The sequence below is a fragment of the Camelus dromedarius genome, chromosome 9, assembly GCF_036321535.1.
Source record: "Camelus dromedarius isolate mCamDro1 chromosome 9, mCamDro1.pat, whole genome shotgun sequence".
Classification (NCBI taxonomy): Eukaryota; Metazoa; Chordata; class Mammalia; order Artiodactyla; family Camelidae; genus Camelus; species Camelus dromedarius.
This window is the reverse complement of record NC_087444.1, coordinates 601,983-616,254: the sequence shown is the minus strand read 5'-3', so window position 1 is coordinate 616,254 and position 14,272 is coordinate 601,983. Positions and strand designations below refer to the sequence as shown.

Here is a 14,272-nt window from a genome sequence, read left to right as displayed (position 1 = left end):
CAAATACTATGTCATTTTACATAAGGGACTTGAGAATCTTCAGATTTCGGTATTCGTGGGGGTGGGGGTGGGATGGGGGTTAAGATAGGAAGGGTGGTGGTCCTCGATCCAATCCACTGTGGATACCGACAGATAACTGAAAATACCAAAACTCAAAATCATCTCTATGTATCTTTAATCAAACCTTTTAATTTGACTCTCAGGAATTTTCCACATTCTAATTGATATATCTGCCTTTTCTAGGAAACGGTTTCTTAATGAGTCCAACTTTCTAACTGTACTAAGCACAAACCTGTATCCATCCCCGTACTTCTCACTGTTCTTCTCTCTCCTGCGCCTTTGTTTCTCCCGCCGAGCCTCAATTCGTCGTTTTTCTTCTTCTTCATTTTTCGGGTCAGTTTTTGCTAGGGGATCAGACAAAAAGGTTAAAACCAAAAATCATTGTTCCATTCTCCTTTTCCAGTCCCTAGTTCACAAATTACAGACATACCAGATTTACTGGGCAGTTATCTAAACTGAACTCACCAGGAAAATCAGAGTTTGAGATTACTCAGTATTTCTGAAACTTCATTCATCTGAATAAGATCATCATGAATTTTACCAAATTTACTTCTCATCATATGCTATTATTTGCTACATACTTTTCTCTAAATCTGCTCATTTTTTCTTACCTTCATTTTTAGCAATAATATCCAAATCACCTAAAATCATTCTGAATATCACACTAGGGAAACACTGAAGTAACCTGCCCATGCATGAAAAGTAGAAAAACAACAAACAGAGAGCCTTGGATGCAAAAACTCATTTATTACAGTAGCTCTCCCAAAATTTCTTAAAATGTATAAACTCTAAAATAAAAGCTGGTTCTTCCTCTTATTCTTAAAACATGTCTTAATGTGAATATAATAAAGTAATAAAATACACAGTATAAAATGTACTATTTTAACCATTTCAAAGTGTACAATTTGGTGGCATTAAGCATATCACGATGTGCATCATTACTATTTAGTTCCAGAACTTTTTAATCACTCCAAAGGGAAACCCCATATCTATTAAGCAGTTACTACCCACTTACTCTATCCCAAAGCACCTGGTAAAATTACTAATCCACACTCTGTCTCTACAGATTTCCCTATTCTGGATATTTCATATAAACAGAAGCATACAGTATGTGGCCTTTCTTGTGTGGCTTCTTTTATTTAACATGATGTTTTCAAGGTTCATCCATGTGTTGTACCATGGATCAGTATCTCCTTCCTTCTTATGGCTGAATAATATTCCACTATGCGAATAAACCACATTTTTTCCATCCATTCATCTGCTGATGAACATCTGGACTGTTTCCACATTTTGGCTATTGTGAATAATGCTACTATAAACTTAAGTGGACAAGCTTTTGTTTGAGTACTTCTTTTCAGTTCTTTGAAGTATGTATCTAGGAGTGGGACTGCTGGGTCACACAGTCAGTCTATGTTTAATCACTGAGGAACCACCAAGTTGTTCCCCACAGCAGCTGTGCCATTTTACACTCCCACCAGTAACGTGCGAGGCTTCTAATTTCTCCACATCCTTGTCAACACTTGTTCTTTCCTTTTTCATTTTTTTTTATTAAGGCCATCAACTTCACATGTGTGAAGTGGTATCTCACTGTATTAAAAGAAAGAAAATGGTTCTTTCTTATGGTACATTTAATTTTAGACTTCAAAGAACTCATCTGCCCTCAAAACTTTCCTTTTATGCATTATTTATCCTTTGGGATTAACTTTGGAAAAAATACCTAATACAAAATCATGAATACCTGGGGATTCATAAACTCAACAGTAAATATATACTAAGTTCCTGCTATGTATACAGTGGGATGTTTCAAAATGATACAAAATCAATACCTTAAAATTCAGTATCTAGATTTTCCTCATTTTATAGGAGCTTAAATGTACATTTTTATTTTACTAACCATTTTCAATATCCTCATTCAGTTTCCCTCAAACCCTCACTCAGTGGAGAATCTACCTGTATAAGACCTTAAACTAGAAACAATTTCATTTCCTTCCATGTGCTAAAGCTATGATATATGTTGTACCTCTAGCCAAATGTCTGAATATGGTTCCTTTCCTACTGCTTTTCAACAAATCATACAGTCTATACGTACCATAACGTAGCAAGACTTCTAACTCCTGAGTAAGAAGCAGGTATCTTTCAGAATGCCCACCTCACACCTGACAGTGAAAGTGTGATCTGACCACAGAACTTTGGCTTCATTCTATCCTCAAGTTTTATTAAAAAGGAAAAACAAAAAGTTGGGTCACAGATATCCGCTTTAGCGGATCAGTTTCTGTATCAAACTCTGCAATGTTTATTTAACTACACCTGCAAAATATATCTTTGAAATGTACCGCAAGAGGATCAGTTGAATTGCCTACTCTAGTAATATTGGTAAATAACAGTCTATCAATTAGCACAGTTATCCTACTAAAGCACACTTTATTAACTTAGTATCAGGCGTCCAGAATTCCAGAATACTGTTATTTTTAAAAATAATACAGATGTCAAATGCAAAGCATGGCAGAAAAGTAGATTTAAGGATAGTATTTAAACCGCTCCTGAGTTTTGTATTATAGCTTATAATTTTGAGGAAAGAACCCAACATTTGTAATTTCAATTAATTTTTCAGATACAGTAAAATGTCTGTAATGTAATTATTTTAAAAAGTTGTTTTAAAAAAGGAAAAAAATAATACAAAGTAATTTTCTGTCACAATCACATGGCGGTTTAAGTGAAGGGTTTCTACAGCAAGACCTGCCCTGGAGCAGACCCTGACTTTGCATTTACTGGTCGTTTGACCTGGGCAGCAAGTTTACTTATCTGCTTTGTGCCTATTCTTCCAGCTACAGAGGGTCTGGTATGCACACCTCTACCTGAGCAGGCTGATGTGAGAATTACATAAGTAATGTCCATCGTGCCTTTTAAACAGTGCCCAGTGTACAGTAAGCGTTCAGTTAAGTGCTAGCTTACTATTAGTAACAATTACTACAATCCCACTTCTGTCAAGTTGGATACACACACTAATCCTGAAGCAGTTTAAAAAGAGACGAAATTCAAGAAACAAAATAAACACACGATTAGTATCAAAAGCATCATGCTTTGAACAACTATAATTATTATGCATAAACATGAAAAAATTATCTAAAAGCATCAAGTCAAAAAAACAAACAGTACCGTGAGCCACAGCAATTACATGTCCTTACTTACTGGGTGACTTGCTGAGGCTCGTCTTCTCCACAGGCTTTGCCAGCTTGGGTTTCTTAACAAAGGTCCCACTAGGCTTATTAAATGGTTGCATCATTTTTCTCTTTATTCCTCTTGCAGCAGCAACTGTCACATTGGTGGGTTTGTTTTGATAGTCAACAACAATTCCAGGTCTATGAATGCTTCCAAAATCACTCATATGCTGCAAATTTGTGAAATCAAGAAATATTAGCATAATATCCAAAGATAAAGTATGAATTCATAAAAAATTTACATGTTATCTACATAAAAATTTTCACCTGAAAATTCCTCAGAATGTAACTAAATTTCACGTGTTCGCTCTGAGTAAGTATACTGAAAAACTTTGTAAATTATTACATGAACTCAAATCCAGTGAATTAGCATTTTTATTTCCAGTAGAACAAATATGGTATTTCCTACCTATTTTTGATTCTTACAATTCAAAATTACTTGAGATCATAAACAACGTATGTGCCTGTCAGAATGTTACCACTTGTACAACTCTCTGACAACTCCTCTTCAGAGTTCCTAATCGATGTTTTCCCATGAAAAGACCTTAAAAGAAATCTTTATTTTACTAAAACCTGGCTTAAAACTGAAACACAAAGATGACCATATTTGAAGTTTGAAGTAACAAAAAAGATCCAGAAATCATTTAGGATTTCTCCCTGCTGAAAAAGGGATGAGAAGGCGAGATGGAACACAGTATGAAATAGGAGAGTTAAAGCATAACCATGCATCAACTTCCAAGACACACTTCAGATAAAGAATTGCATCTGACGTTCCATTCACATTCTTACCTAGAGAAACATATTCTGACCCAGAAGCCCAAGAAACAAAAGTTTACAAATGAAGAGTCATACTACCAAACGACTCTTTGTGTCCCTTCCTCTTCTCTTGTCATTAACAAAATCCACTACACCAGGAGGCCACATGTCCACAGGAATTTATTCTGCTAACCTTACTTTTAGAAGATAAAGATTGAGGAGTAATCTGAAGAGAAGGATCCAATGGGAATTGTACAAGTGAAGACTAAAAAAGAAAGCCCTACTGGTTCATCTACTTCGTAACAGGAGGACAGAAAGAAAAGCCCATTCAGACTAGAAGGTGAAGACAAAGCACAGGAGTACCTGTTCTTCCACTGTGAAAACAAAGTGGATACTTTAAGTCTCACTAAGAAAAAAATCACTTGCCTACAGTAATATATAGCACGGAAAATAAATAGCAAGTGTTTTCCAAATTTTCAAACTGGAATAGATTTTCAATTTCAAAACCCAAAGCCTATTATCTGAACCATTTTCAGTTAATCTACAATCACAAAGTATGGTGGAGCAGCAATGTGCCAGTTGCTCACATTTGTGTGTTAGGCTAAGGAATGCCTGTCTCACCTGGTAGACTTGAGCAAATTGTGTTCCCAGGTCATTCACACAGTCACATCAGAAAAGTCTCCATTAATTATCCATTAAAGGTGCAATGCATTTTACATATGTAAAGAATAACTGTTATAAATGCAAAATTTCTACACAAGTATGATACACTACACTGATGTACCAAAGGCTAATAATAATGGACAGTCAAAAATGTGTGCCCTACTACATTTTTATCAGAAGTACTTTCCTCTGCAAAGAGAGTAAGAGCAGCTGACTTAAAAAACAAACAAAAAAACCCATTTCTTACATTATAGAAAAAAATACAATATTCTTTATAAGATCAACCTATATAATAACTCCACAATCTACATACACTTACTGGGTAAAAATTCATGTAAGTCAAGTTACCTAAGAATGTAAAGCATAATCTTTATACTATAAATCCTGAAATTAAATACTTGAAGACTAGTGTATGTACTCATTTAAGCAGCAATTTACAAAATATTACTTCCTAGGAAGAAGCCATAGACGTTTGTTCAGGGAGGAAATTATTTCTCTTAGAAAAACTAGTGACACAGGTAAAACAGACCACCCAGTGACAGGACCTGCTGCAGGAGGGTGAGTTAGCGGAAGTGTACTGACCGTGAATCCTCTACAACCTACTATGCATCTCAACTTCTTCACCAGGTAAGCATGGCTGAGCTCCCCTCATCTATCACCAACTTTTAGCCTCTTGTGTTTAATGTGAAATATGAAGCTTTGAAGAAATTCTACATGCTGGAGTTTGGCAGCAAAGTATACACATTTTATCATACATTGCACCTTTAACCTACTCAGAAACTCCAAAAGGGTTTATTACCTTTATAATAATCCAAGAACTGTCCCACCAGCAAAACTGCTAGTGTTGACAAGGAAAAGTGCAACTCCTTTTAACCCCTTTTAGACCAAACCTAATATCCTCACCTTTTTAATAAAGGGAGATTTGGCAAAACTTCATGAACAATCATCTCACGCTGCCACGTATTTTCTGAGGTGCTGGAAGAACGTTTACAGGCAACCTAAAAATTATGCTTACAACTCAGCTCTTGCTTCAAAATACACTGGGATGAACAGTGTTTACTCTGTTGAAAACCATGGTCTTGAAAGGGTTTAAAAGAGTGACTAGTGAAAAGAATCTGGAAAGATTCTGTTGTACTTACTCCTCGGCCTCGGCCTCTGCCTGTTGATGGTCCTCCAAAAGCATCATAGTTTCTGCTTCCAAACGTACTCTCAGGATAAGCAGGCGTTCCTCTCCCCCGAGAGCCTACAGGTGCAGGCTTCATGTGGGGTGAAGAAAAACCGCTGCAGGAAGAGTAACTCTCTCTTCCTCTGTCCTCCATAAACCCAGGCCTCAATTTTGAACGGGAGTAAGGTGCTTCCCAGCTAGACCCGCCCTGGTTTCTACCTCCGAAAGAGTCAAGGCTATTCCGGTAGGAGCTCTCAAAGCGACCACCATAACTACCTCCGAAGCGGCTTTGTTCGGGCTCATTAAAACCATAGCCAGATCTGTACAGATCTCGCCCACCCAGAGAAGACCTGGAGTCGTAAGACTCATAAGGTCCAAACCTGGAAGAGTTGCACAGTGAGGGAAAAAACAAAAGTAAGCTTACTAATGTTAGACAATTCAAAAGACAAATTATTAGATGACATTTATCAACTAAAATTCATTTATACCGTACTGGTTTGCACAGTTCTACTTTGGTTCATACTTGATTAGGGCTGGGCAGTTCAACATGAGCCCAGATAGAAAGCTATCTGAGTCAGCGTTTAAATATGAATTGAGTTAAACCTTAGCTTCAAAATCTGCTTTTTGGCAGCTTTTCTATTTTATTTAAAAGAAAAGATTTGTCTGTCATTATTTAAGCCCAGCCCTAGTCTTGAAAAAAGTCATTTGCTAAAGTTCACAAACTACTCAAACTTTCTTTGAATCCATCCCTAATACTGGAAAATACAAAATATTTACAGTATTTTGGCTTTCAATAGGGACACAAATTGAAGACTACACAGATGTAGGTTATTTGTGACACAAAAGAGATCCTTTTGCACTCCCAGTAATCTCTATCACAAAACTGCTTCGTTGTGTCTCTAGCAGTCAAAATTTGGAGAATTATCTCTGGTTATAAAAATTTGTGGCTAAGGTCAATAACCAATCCTCAGTCACTTTTCACTTGTAGACTCATAAATCTAACGATTCTGAAAGGATAAGCACATAAAATAGAAAATAAAAGACCACCAACATATACCCTCTGCATATGAATTTTCAAAGCAGATTAGAAAGAATACATTTTATAATGTCTTCAATTACTTGAAAAATTATTCCCTAGGAGGAAACTGTAAAACTACTCTAAAAAAGGGAGCGCACAGTCTCCTCAAGGTTGTAATAGTCAACAAAAGAAGCAAATCATCATACTTCTCACAAAGCATTGAGTACAGAAGTTGCGTGTTACCTTACAACATAGGTTTATAAAGGCCAATGATCACACGTGAGATAAATGGTAACATCTACACAGTTTAAGCACGTTACATTGACAATGTAATAGAGCAATAATTGATACGGTAAAACATTAAATGTGTTCATTACTTCAATCATCTACGGATCACTACTTCTGAATCCTAGTAACCATATAAAAATTATTCTTCTTTCCAACTATGTTTTTCAAAACATCTATCATATAAGCAAAATTGTATCTGTTTATTTTCTTGATTTTTCTCTACTATAAACCATAAAAGCAGAAAGAAAGAAAATACCATTCAGTCCATCTTTAAAGAATCCAGATCCTTCACTTTACGAAGGACAATAGTTTCAAATGTGTCCTAACTAGCTTTACTTGTATTTAATAGGAATCTTTGTGCCTCAAAAAGTAGACCCCCTCGGCCTGAAATGTGCTCACCCCAGAGCCTGCAGTAGCTCAGCCAGGTTTAAGCCTTGACAGCATCGACAGTGAAATAAAGTACAACCCAAACTCTAGTGCGTTAAAATAAGCAAAGGTATAGACTTAGGGCTTTAATATGATCCGAGTCTAGAGCACAAGTTTGTGGTGTAAGTAGTACCTGCCAATAAATAGCCTAGATGGGATTTAAAGAACATTTTTATTATTATGATATGCTCTTGTAACTTACTTTAAAATTAAAATTAAAAGAATCAACTGTCTTAAATGTTTCTTAGAAACTGAATGTAGCTAGATTGGCTCAGTTAAATCCATTCTAGTCAAAACCTGCTTTGCTGCTTTAGAGAGTACCCCACATTAGGAAAGTTTTTTGAAAATCATTAGGAAAAAGCTTCACAAATAATATTTCCAGTAACATTTTTATATCATTTGTTTCGGACATTCTGATTGATAAGCAGTAAAAGCACAAGAAGTAAAAAAAAAAAAAGAAAGTTCACAGCTAAAGACAAAAAATCTTACTCTATTATATTGAAATGATAACGGTTTTCCTAAACTGATGTCTGCCAGTGACACCAAGACAATTTTTATAACAATTAACACCTTTAAACAAATAAGGCAATTATTCAATTTCAAAAGTATTATAATAACATGCCTAAGGAATACTCAAAATATTCAGAATCTTAGTCATCTAATTATTTGGCCAAGTGATTATGCAATTTACCTGCTACCCCCACCACCACCACTGTGATTGTCCATGCCATATGACTGGTTTAGGTAGGAGTCCATGGATCTTTGACCCCCATAGGATCCATGGCCATAGTCACGATCCATCCCTATAAAGAGTTTAAAAAGAAAAAAATTAAGAGATGCTCACCTTTACTGGCTCTCAAAAGAAGAATTTTTAGATAAATATCCTTGAATGTCAGACCTCCATAAGATCCAGGGCCATAATCACGATCCATTCCTAAAAGAGAGTCAATAACAAAACATCAGTGAAATACCATTCTCTTCAGGAATCTCTGCATAAAACACAAGATATTCATATCAATCATCTGAGTTGAAAATTTGTCATTAACATTTAAGCTAAACTCATACGAGACATTGTAGGAAAAAACACAGAGATGATAATCCAATGAAAAATCAGATTTGCTAATGAAACCTAATTTTTCAAGGAAAAACATTATCAATGAAAAAGTTCTATATTAAAATTATCTTCAGTTTAACTGGTATTTATTTGACTAGGGTATTACCATAAGGCCCTGGGTTAGGTACCACATGGTACACAATTTAAAATTCCTATTCTCAAAAAAGCCAGCATTTAATAATGTCAAAAGGAAAAAAATTTGTTATAAATAGTTTTCTGCACCTAACTCCTCTCAAAATGTCTAGAAACTCAGAAGCAGCTAGATTTTAAATTAGCCTAATTTCAATTAGTTCATACAGTAACTGAAATAGATATTTTTAAAAAGTAAAATCAGAGTGGAGCCAATCTGTGGTACTGTACCTATAAATATTTAAATCCTCAAATATTTAGAATAAAAGGAATGAATGTGAATTCTAACAATAAAAACACTAAAAAAAATTATAATAAAATCAAGATACTAAGCCTAAATCTCAACCTCTGACATGGAAAATATAACAAAAGAGATAACAACATGAAATTACTATGATTATAAGAACAAAAAGTTTTAAAAACAATTTAGAATGTTTCCTATAAAGTCCTTTTAAATCCTTATCACACTCTCCAAGTTTTATGCACTAATATATAATAGTATACAAAGAGCAAAAACATTAATTTTTATTTTTTAAAAACACTAGATTTTAATTACAATCATGTAAGTATTTCTGTTTCTAACAACAAAATCTTGCAACTTTAAACATGGAAGGGACCTAAATGATCATATTTGATCTTCCCATTTTATAGATAACAGAACTAAAAAGGTCTAAAGAGATGAAATGATTTTCCCAAAGTCTCGTTAAGTATCACCCATCAAGCTCATGCTGTTGCTTCTGCATGAAAGCACTCCCCTCTACCACCCCAAGTACCTGCTTACTGACATCTTCTCATCTTTTAAAGTCCATTTCATACACTAATCCTTTCAAGGACATTTTTATTGATGCTGTCTCAGCTGATTATTATCTCTCTCCTTTGAATATGTACAAAAGTCCGTCGCTCCTCTGTGCTGTTTATGATACTCTGCCTTACATTCTGTTATCTGTGGCCTCATTTTAAATGTTCACGAGTCTTGTGGTCAGGATCTAATCATTATTTTTTAACACACTCTAGGGCAGTAGTTCTCAAGGAATAGCTTGTTGGCCAAGACCCTTTCAAGGGGTCCACAAGGTCAAACTATTTTCATAAATAATACTTAAGACATTATTTGCCTTTTCCACAGTGTTGGAATTTTTTCTGCACTGAAGATGCAAAAGCACTGGTGGGTAAAAGTCCTGGTGCTGCAGCACAAATCAAGGCAGAGACACCAGACCATGCAAGTAGCTGTACTGCACACCTGCAGTAAAAAATGATGTAACAAAAATGCCATCTTCACTTTAAGAATGTCCTTAGTGAAGCAGTAAGATTAATTGCAGTACATCATGACCTTTGAGTATACTTTCTCTCTGCCGTCCTGTGTAGTGAAACAGAAATGCACATACAGCAATTCTGCTGCATATCAGGGCATAAAGTTCCATAAATGCCATAGTTCTCTCCAGGAAAAGCCATCGTGCTAGTGTGTGGTTTGTGAACTGAATTAGCCACTTTTTACAAGGAATACTATTTTTACTAAAAGGAAAGACTGACATTCAAAAACTATGGCTTTCAGACTTGAGCATCTGGCAGGCATTTTCTCAAAAATTAATGAAGTGAAACTGTCACTTCAAGGAAAACAAGTGACAATGTTTGTTGCCAATGATAAAATTCAAGCTCTCAAGTAAAAATTAGAATTTTATAAAACTTAAGCTTGACAGCTTCCCAATATTTAAAGGCTTTCCTGATAAAATTGATACTGATTTCTGATAAAATTTCTGATAAAATTAATGAACATGACCTTATATATTGTATAAAAAAATCTGTGAATATTTGGAAAATCCGAATAACTTAGTAAACCACTATTTTTCAAATAACTAATGCCTGATATTACAGGATCATACATCATAAAAAGATCCATTCAAAGTGCAAGGCATCCCAATGGATTTTAATAAAACAGAGTACAAAAAGTTTATCAGTAAAGCATTAATGAGAGACTTTACATTGTTTTTTGCTCATACTAGTTGAAATCATGTGTGTGATTTACATTTACAGCACACCTCAATTCGGACTATCCACACTGCAAGTGCTCAGTGGCCACCATCTTAACATAATTCTAGACTAATAAAGTAGTCAATTATTTGTCTTTAGAGTTGGTAAGTATACAATTTATGCTCATTTCTCTTATACAGAGACAATTATGAAATTAAAATAAAGTTTTCAAAATAAAAAGTCTTCTTCTACAGCCTCAAGTTAAAAAGTAGTTTTAGGAACACAAAGCAAAAAAACCAGTATTTTGTTATTTCTGCTAATTTCTATTTTGAGTAAGCAGAGGCTGCCTTTAGATAGTAAATCGTTTAGTTTTTTGATTCTGTATGTTTCTATTTCACTATGGAGTCATAAATTCCTAACATTTACTGAACACTCACCTACTGCCAGGCACTGTGGAGTACACAAAAATTAACAGAGCTACCTTTACATAGCAATAACTTTGGTACATTTTCCACAGTACTGTTACTATTCAGTCTATTAAAAAGGAAAAGAGGAAAAGTTTTTATATGTATTGTAAATAATCAGTGTGATTACAGGGACATAGACATATAAGAGGACTGTTTATATATAAACAATATTCTCCAGCTTACCAAATCAATCTAAAAATCACTTAAAAAATAAAACTATAAAAATATAACATGTCTTTATTATTAGTATAAATGAGTAAAAGGATATATTGTACAACACAGGGAGTATAGCCAGTATTTTATAACTATATGAAATATAACAATGTTGTGAATCACTATACTGTATGCCTGAAACATGTAATATTCCATCAACTACTCCTCAATTTAAAAAATTAAATAAGAAGGTAATTCACTCAAAAATTAAATTGACCTGATATTTAAGCCAAACCTATTCTACTGCTCTGCCTGCGCTATCACAGAAACGATGAGCTCAGCAAATGGCAAAACGCATCTATTAAATCACAAAACAAGAGCCGTGGGGTGGCAGGAAAAAACCACCGACCTGTGACCAAAACAACTAGGTGTGTGACGCTGAGTCTTGAATGGACCACTTCTTATACCTCTACACTACCAGCATCACGGTGCAGGCCACCACACCTCTCACCTACACTACTGCAGCAGCCTCCTGATTTTCCTGCTTCCACTTTTGCTCCCTTTCTGTTTATTCTTAAAAAAAAATCTAGAAGAATTCTGTTAAAATGTAAATTAAACTATGTTCAATGCTCAGTACCTTCCAATGGCTTCCCATTTTACTCCAAGTAAAAGCCAAAGCCTTAAAATCTATAAGGCCCTATAGTGGTTCTTAACCAGGAGCAATTTTGCCTCCCAGAGGACATTGGCAATGTCCAAAAACATTTTTGGTTGTCACCAAAATGTGCAGTGGGCGCTATCTGCATCTAGTGCAGAAGCCAAGGATGCTGCTAACATTCTACAACGCACGGGACATTTCCCGCAACAAAGAGGTATCTAGTCCACAACATCAACAGAGCCAAAGCTGAGAAATCCTGCCCATTACCTCTTCATCCACCCCATCACATTTTTTTAATATATATATATTTTTTAATTTTTAAAAACTTGTTTAGAGGGGAGGTAATTTTATCTATTTATTTAATAGACATACTGGGGATTGAACCCAGAAACTCATGCATTCTATGCATGCATTCTGCCACTGAGCTATACTCTCCCCCCTAAATGTATATATTTTTATTGAAGTATAGTTTACAATGTTGTATCAATTTCTGGTGTACAGCATAATGCTTCAGTCATATGTGAACATACATATATTCGTTTTCATACTCTTTTTCACCACAAGTTACTATAAGATATTGAATACAGTTCCCTATGCTATACAGTATGAACTTGTTGTTTATCTATTTTATCTGTTAGTATCTGCAAATCTCGAACTCCCAATTTATCCCTTCCCACTCCCTTCCCTCTGCCACCCATTAACCATAAGCTTGTTTTCTATGTCTGTGAGTCTGTTTCTGTTTTGTAAATAAGTTCATTTGTCTTTTTTTTAGATTCCATATCTAAAAAATGGTATTTTTCTTTCTCTTTCTGGCTTACTTCACTTAGAATGACAATCTCCAGGTCCATTCATGTTGCTGCAAATGGGACTATTCTTTTTTGTGGCTGAGTAGTATTCCATTGTATAAATATACCACAGCTTCTTTATCCAGTCGTCTGTCAATGGACATTTAGGTTGTTTCCATGTCTTGGCTACTGTAAACAGTGCTGCCATGAACACCAGGGTGCCTGCATCTTTTTGCATTAGATTTCCTCTGGACATACGCCCAGGAGTGGGACTGCTGGGTCATATGGTAAGTCTATTTTTAGTCTTCTGAGGACGCTCCATACTGTTTTCCATAACAGCTGCACCAAACTGCATTCCCACCGACAATCTCACCCCACTGCCTCTTAGTTTCATGGTCCACGACCTCCCCTCATTGACCTCACTCTAACTACACGAGGCCCCTGCTGTTTCCAGAACACAGCAGGCCTACACCCGTGTTCCCACCTGCTACCCCCTCTGCCAGTAACGCTCTTCTGTACCTGTGCTGCTCACTCTCTCAACTCTTTCAGGTCTCCGCTTTCTACTGCTTCCTAGATATAAGCAAATTATCTCTGATTTTCAATGCCTTCTGGCTACACCTCACTACTCTAACTTTGCCTTAAGACTGCTCAGCAAGAACCATCTGCTGTAATCAAGCCCATCTTCTTAAGTCCTCTCTGAAGCACAATGCACTCAGCCCTACCTTTGTTCCTGCTTTCCCTCTACCTGAAACACTCTCCTTTTTCTTGTCTGCTATTTATATAAGAAGTATTTTTGAAACAAGAAGGAAACATGCAGACACTGGAAATAAAACTTCCTTCCAAGAAATGGTGTGGAGGAAATCTGTACCCTGACATGTTTTCTAATATTTTCTACTTCATTTCAGTCACTGGAAAATACAATGTTAACAATCAATGCATTGTTGGCTTCAGCTGTTAACTACTACACATTTCTTTATTTCCCACAGCATTCTTCCTCTAGATAGCTTCATGGCTTGCATTCTCAAGTCCCTCAAATCTATGCTCCAAAATTACCTTCTTAAGGAGTCTTTCCCCAACTAATCTCTTTAAAATTGTAACATACATACATACCCTCCCCCTCGCCCTGTGTTACTATTCTCCCTAGCAACTGTAGCAATACATTATTTATTACTTGTTTACTGTCTATCTTGTTTATTATTTCAGCCCACTAGTTTGTATACTTCACAAGGGCAGGAATATTTGTCCATTTTGTTCACTGCTATACTGCCAGTTCCAAGAACAATATCTCAAAAAATACCTGTTGAATGAATGAGGTCAAATTGTATCCCTCAGATTAAGTTCCTCGTTTATAAAATGTAGATAAACCAGATCTCCAAGTGTTTTTAAGCAGTGGCCTTTAACTAGAGCTGC

The 14,272-nt window shown here is 35.6% G+C and overlaps 1 protein-coding gene across 3 annotated transcripts in view; it reads right to left on the bottom strand.

The window, feature by feature from the left end:
- Nucleotides 1-14,272, bottom strand: part of ZNF326 (zinc finger protein 326) — a 36,403-nt gene that overhangs the window by 17,020 nt on the left and 5,111 nt on the right. Inside the window, exons 3-7 of one of the 3 annotated variants that reach the window (XM_031457552.2) lie at nt 8,493-8,528; nt 8,286-8,397; nt 5,837-6,242; nt 3,250-3,448; nt 293-404 (exon numbers count right to left, since the gene is read on the bottom strand). In XM_031457552.2, coding sequence (XP_031313412.2) covers nt 293-404; nt 3,250-3,448; nt 5,837-6,242; nt 8,286-8,397; nt 8,493-8,528 — 865 coding nt within the window. Of the gene's footprint in view, nt 1-292; nt 405-3,249; nt 3,449-5,836; nt 6,243-8,285; nt 8,398-8,438; nt 8,529-14,272 lie in introns of all 3 variants that reach the window. The other 2 variants (XM_064488685.1, XM_064488686.1) reach the window with 2 other exon arrangements.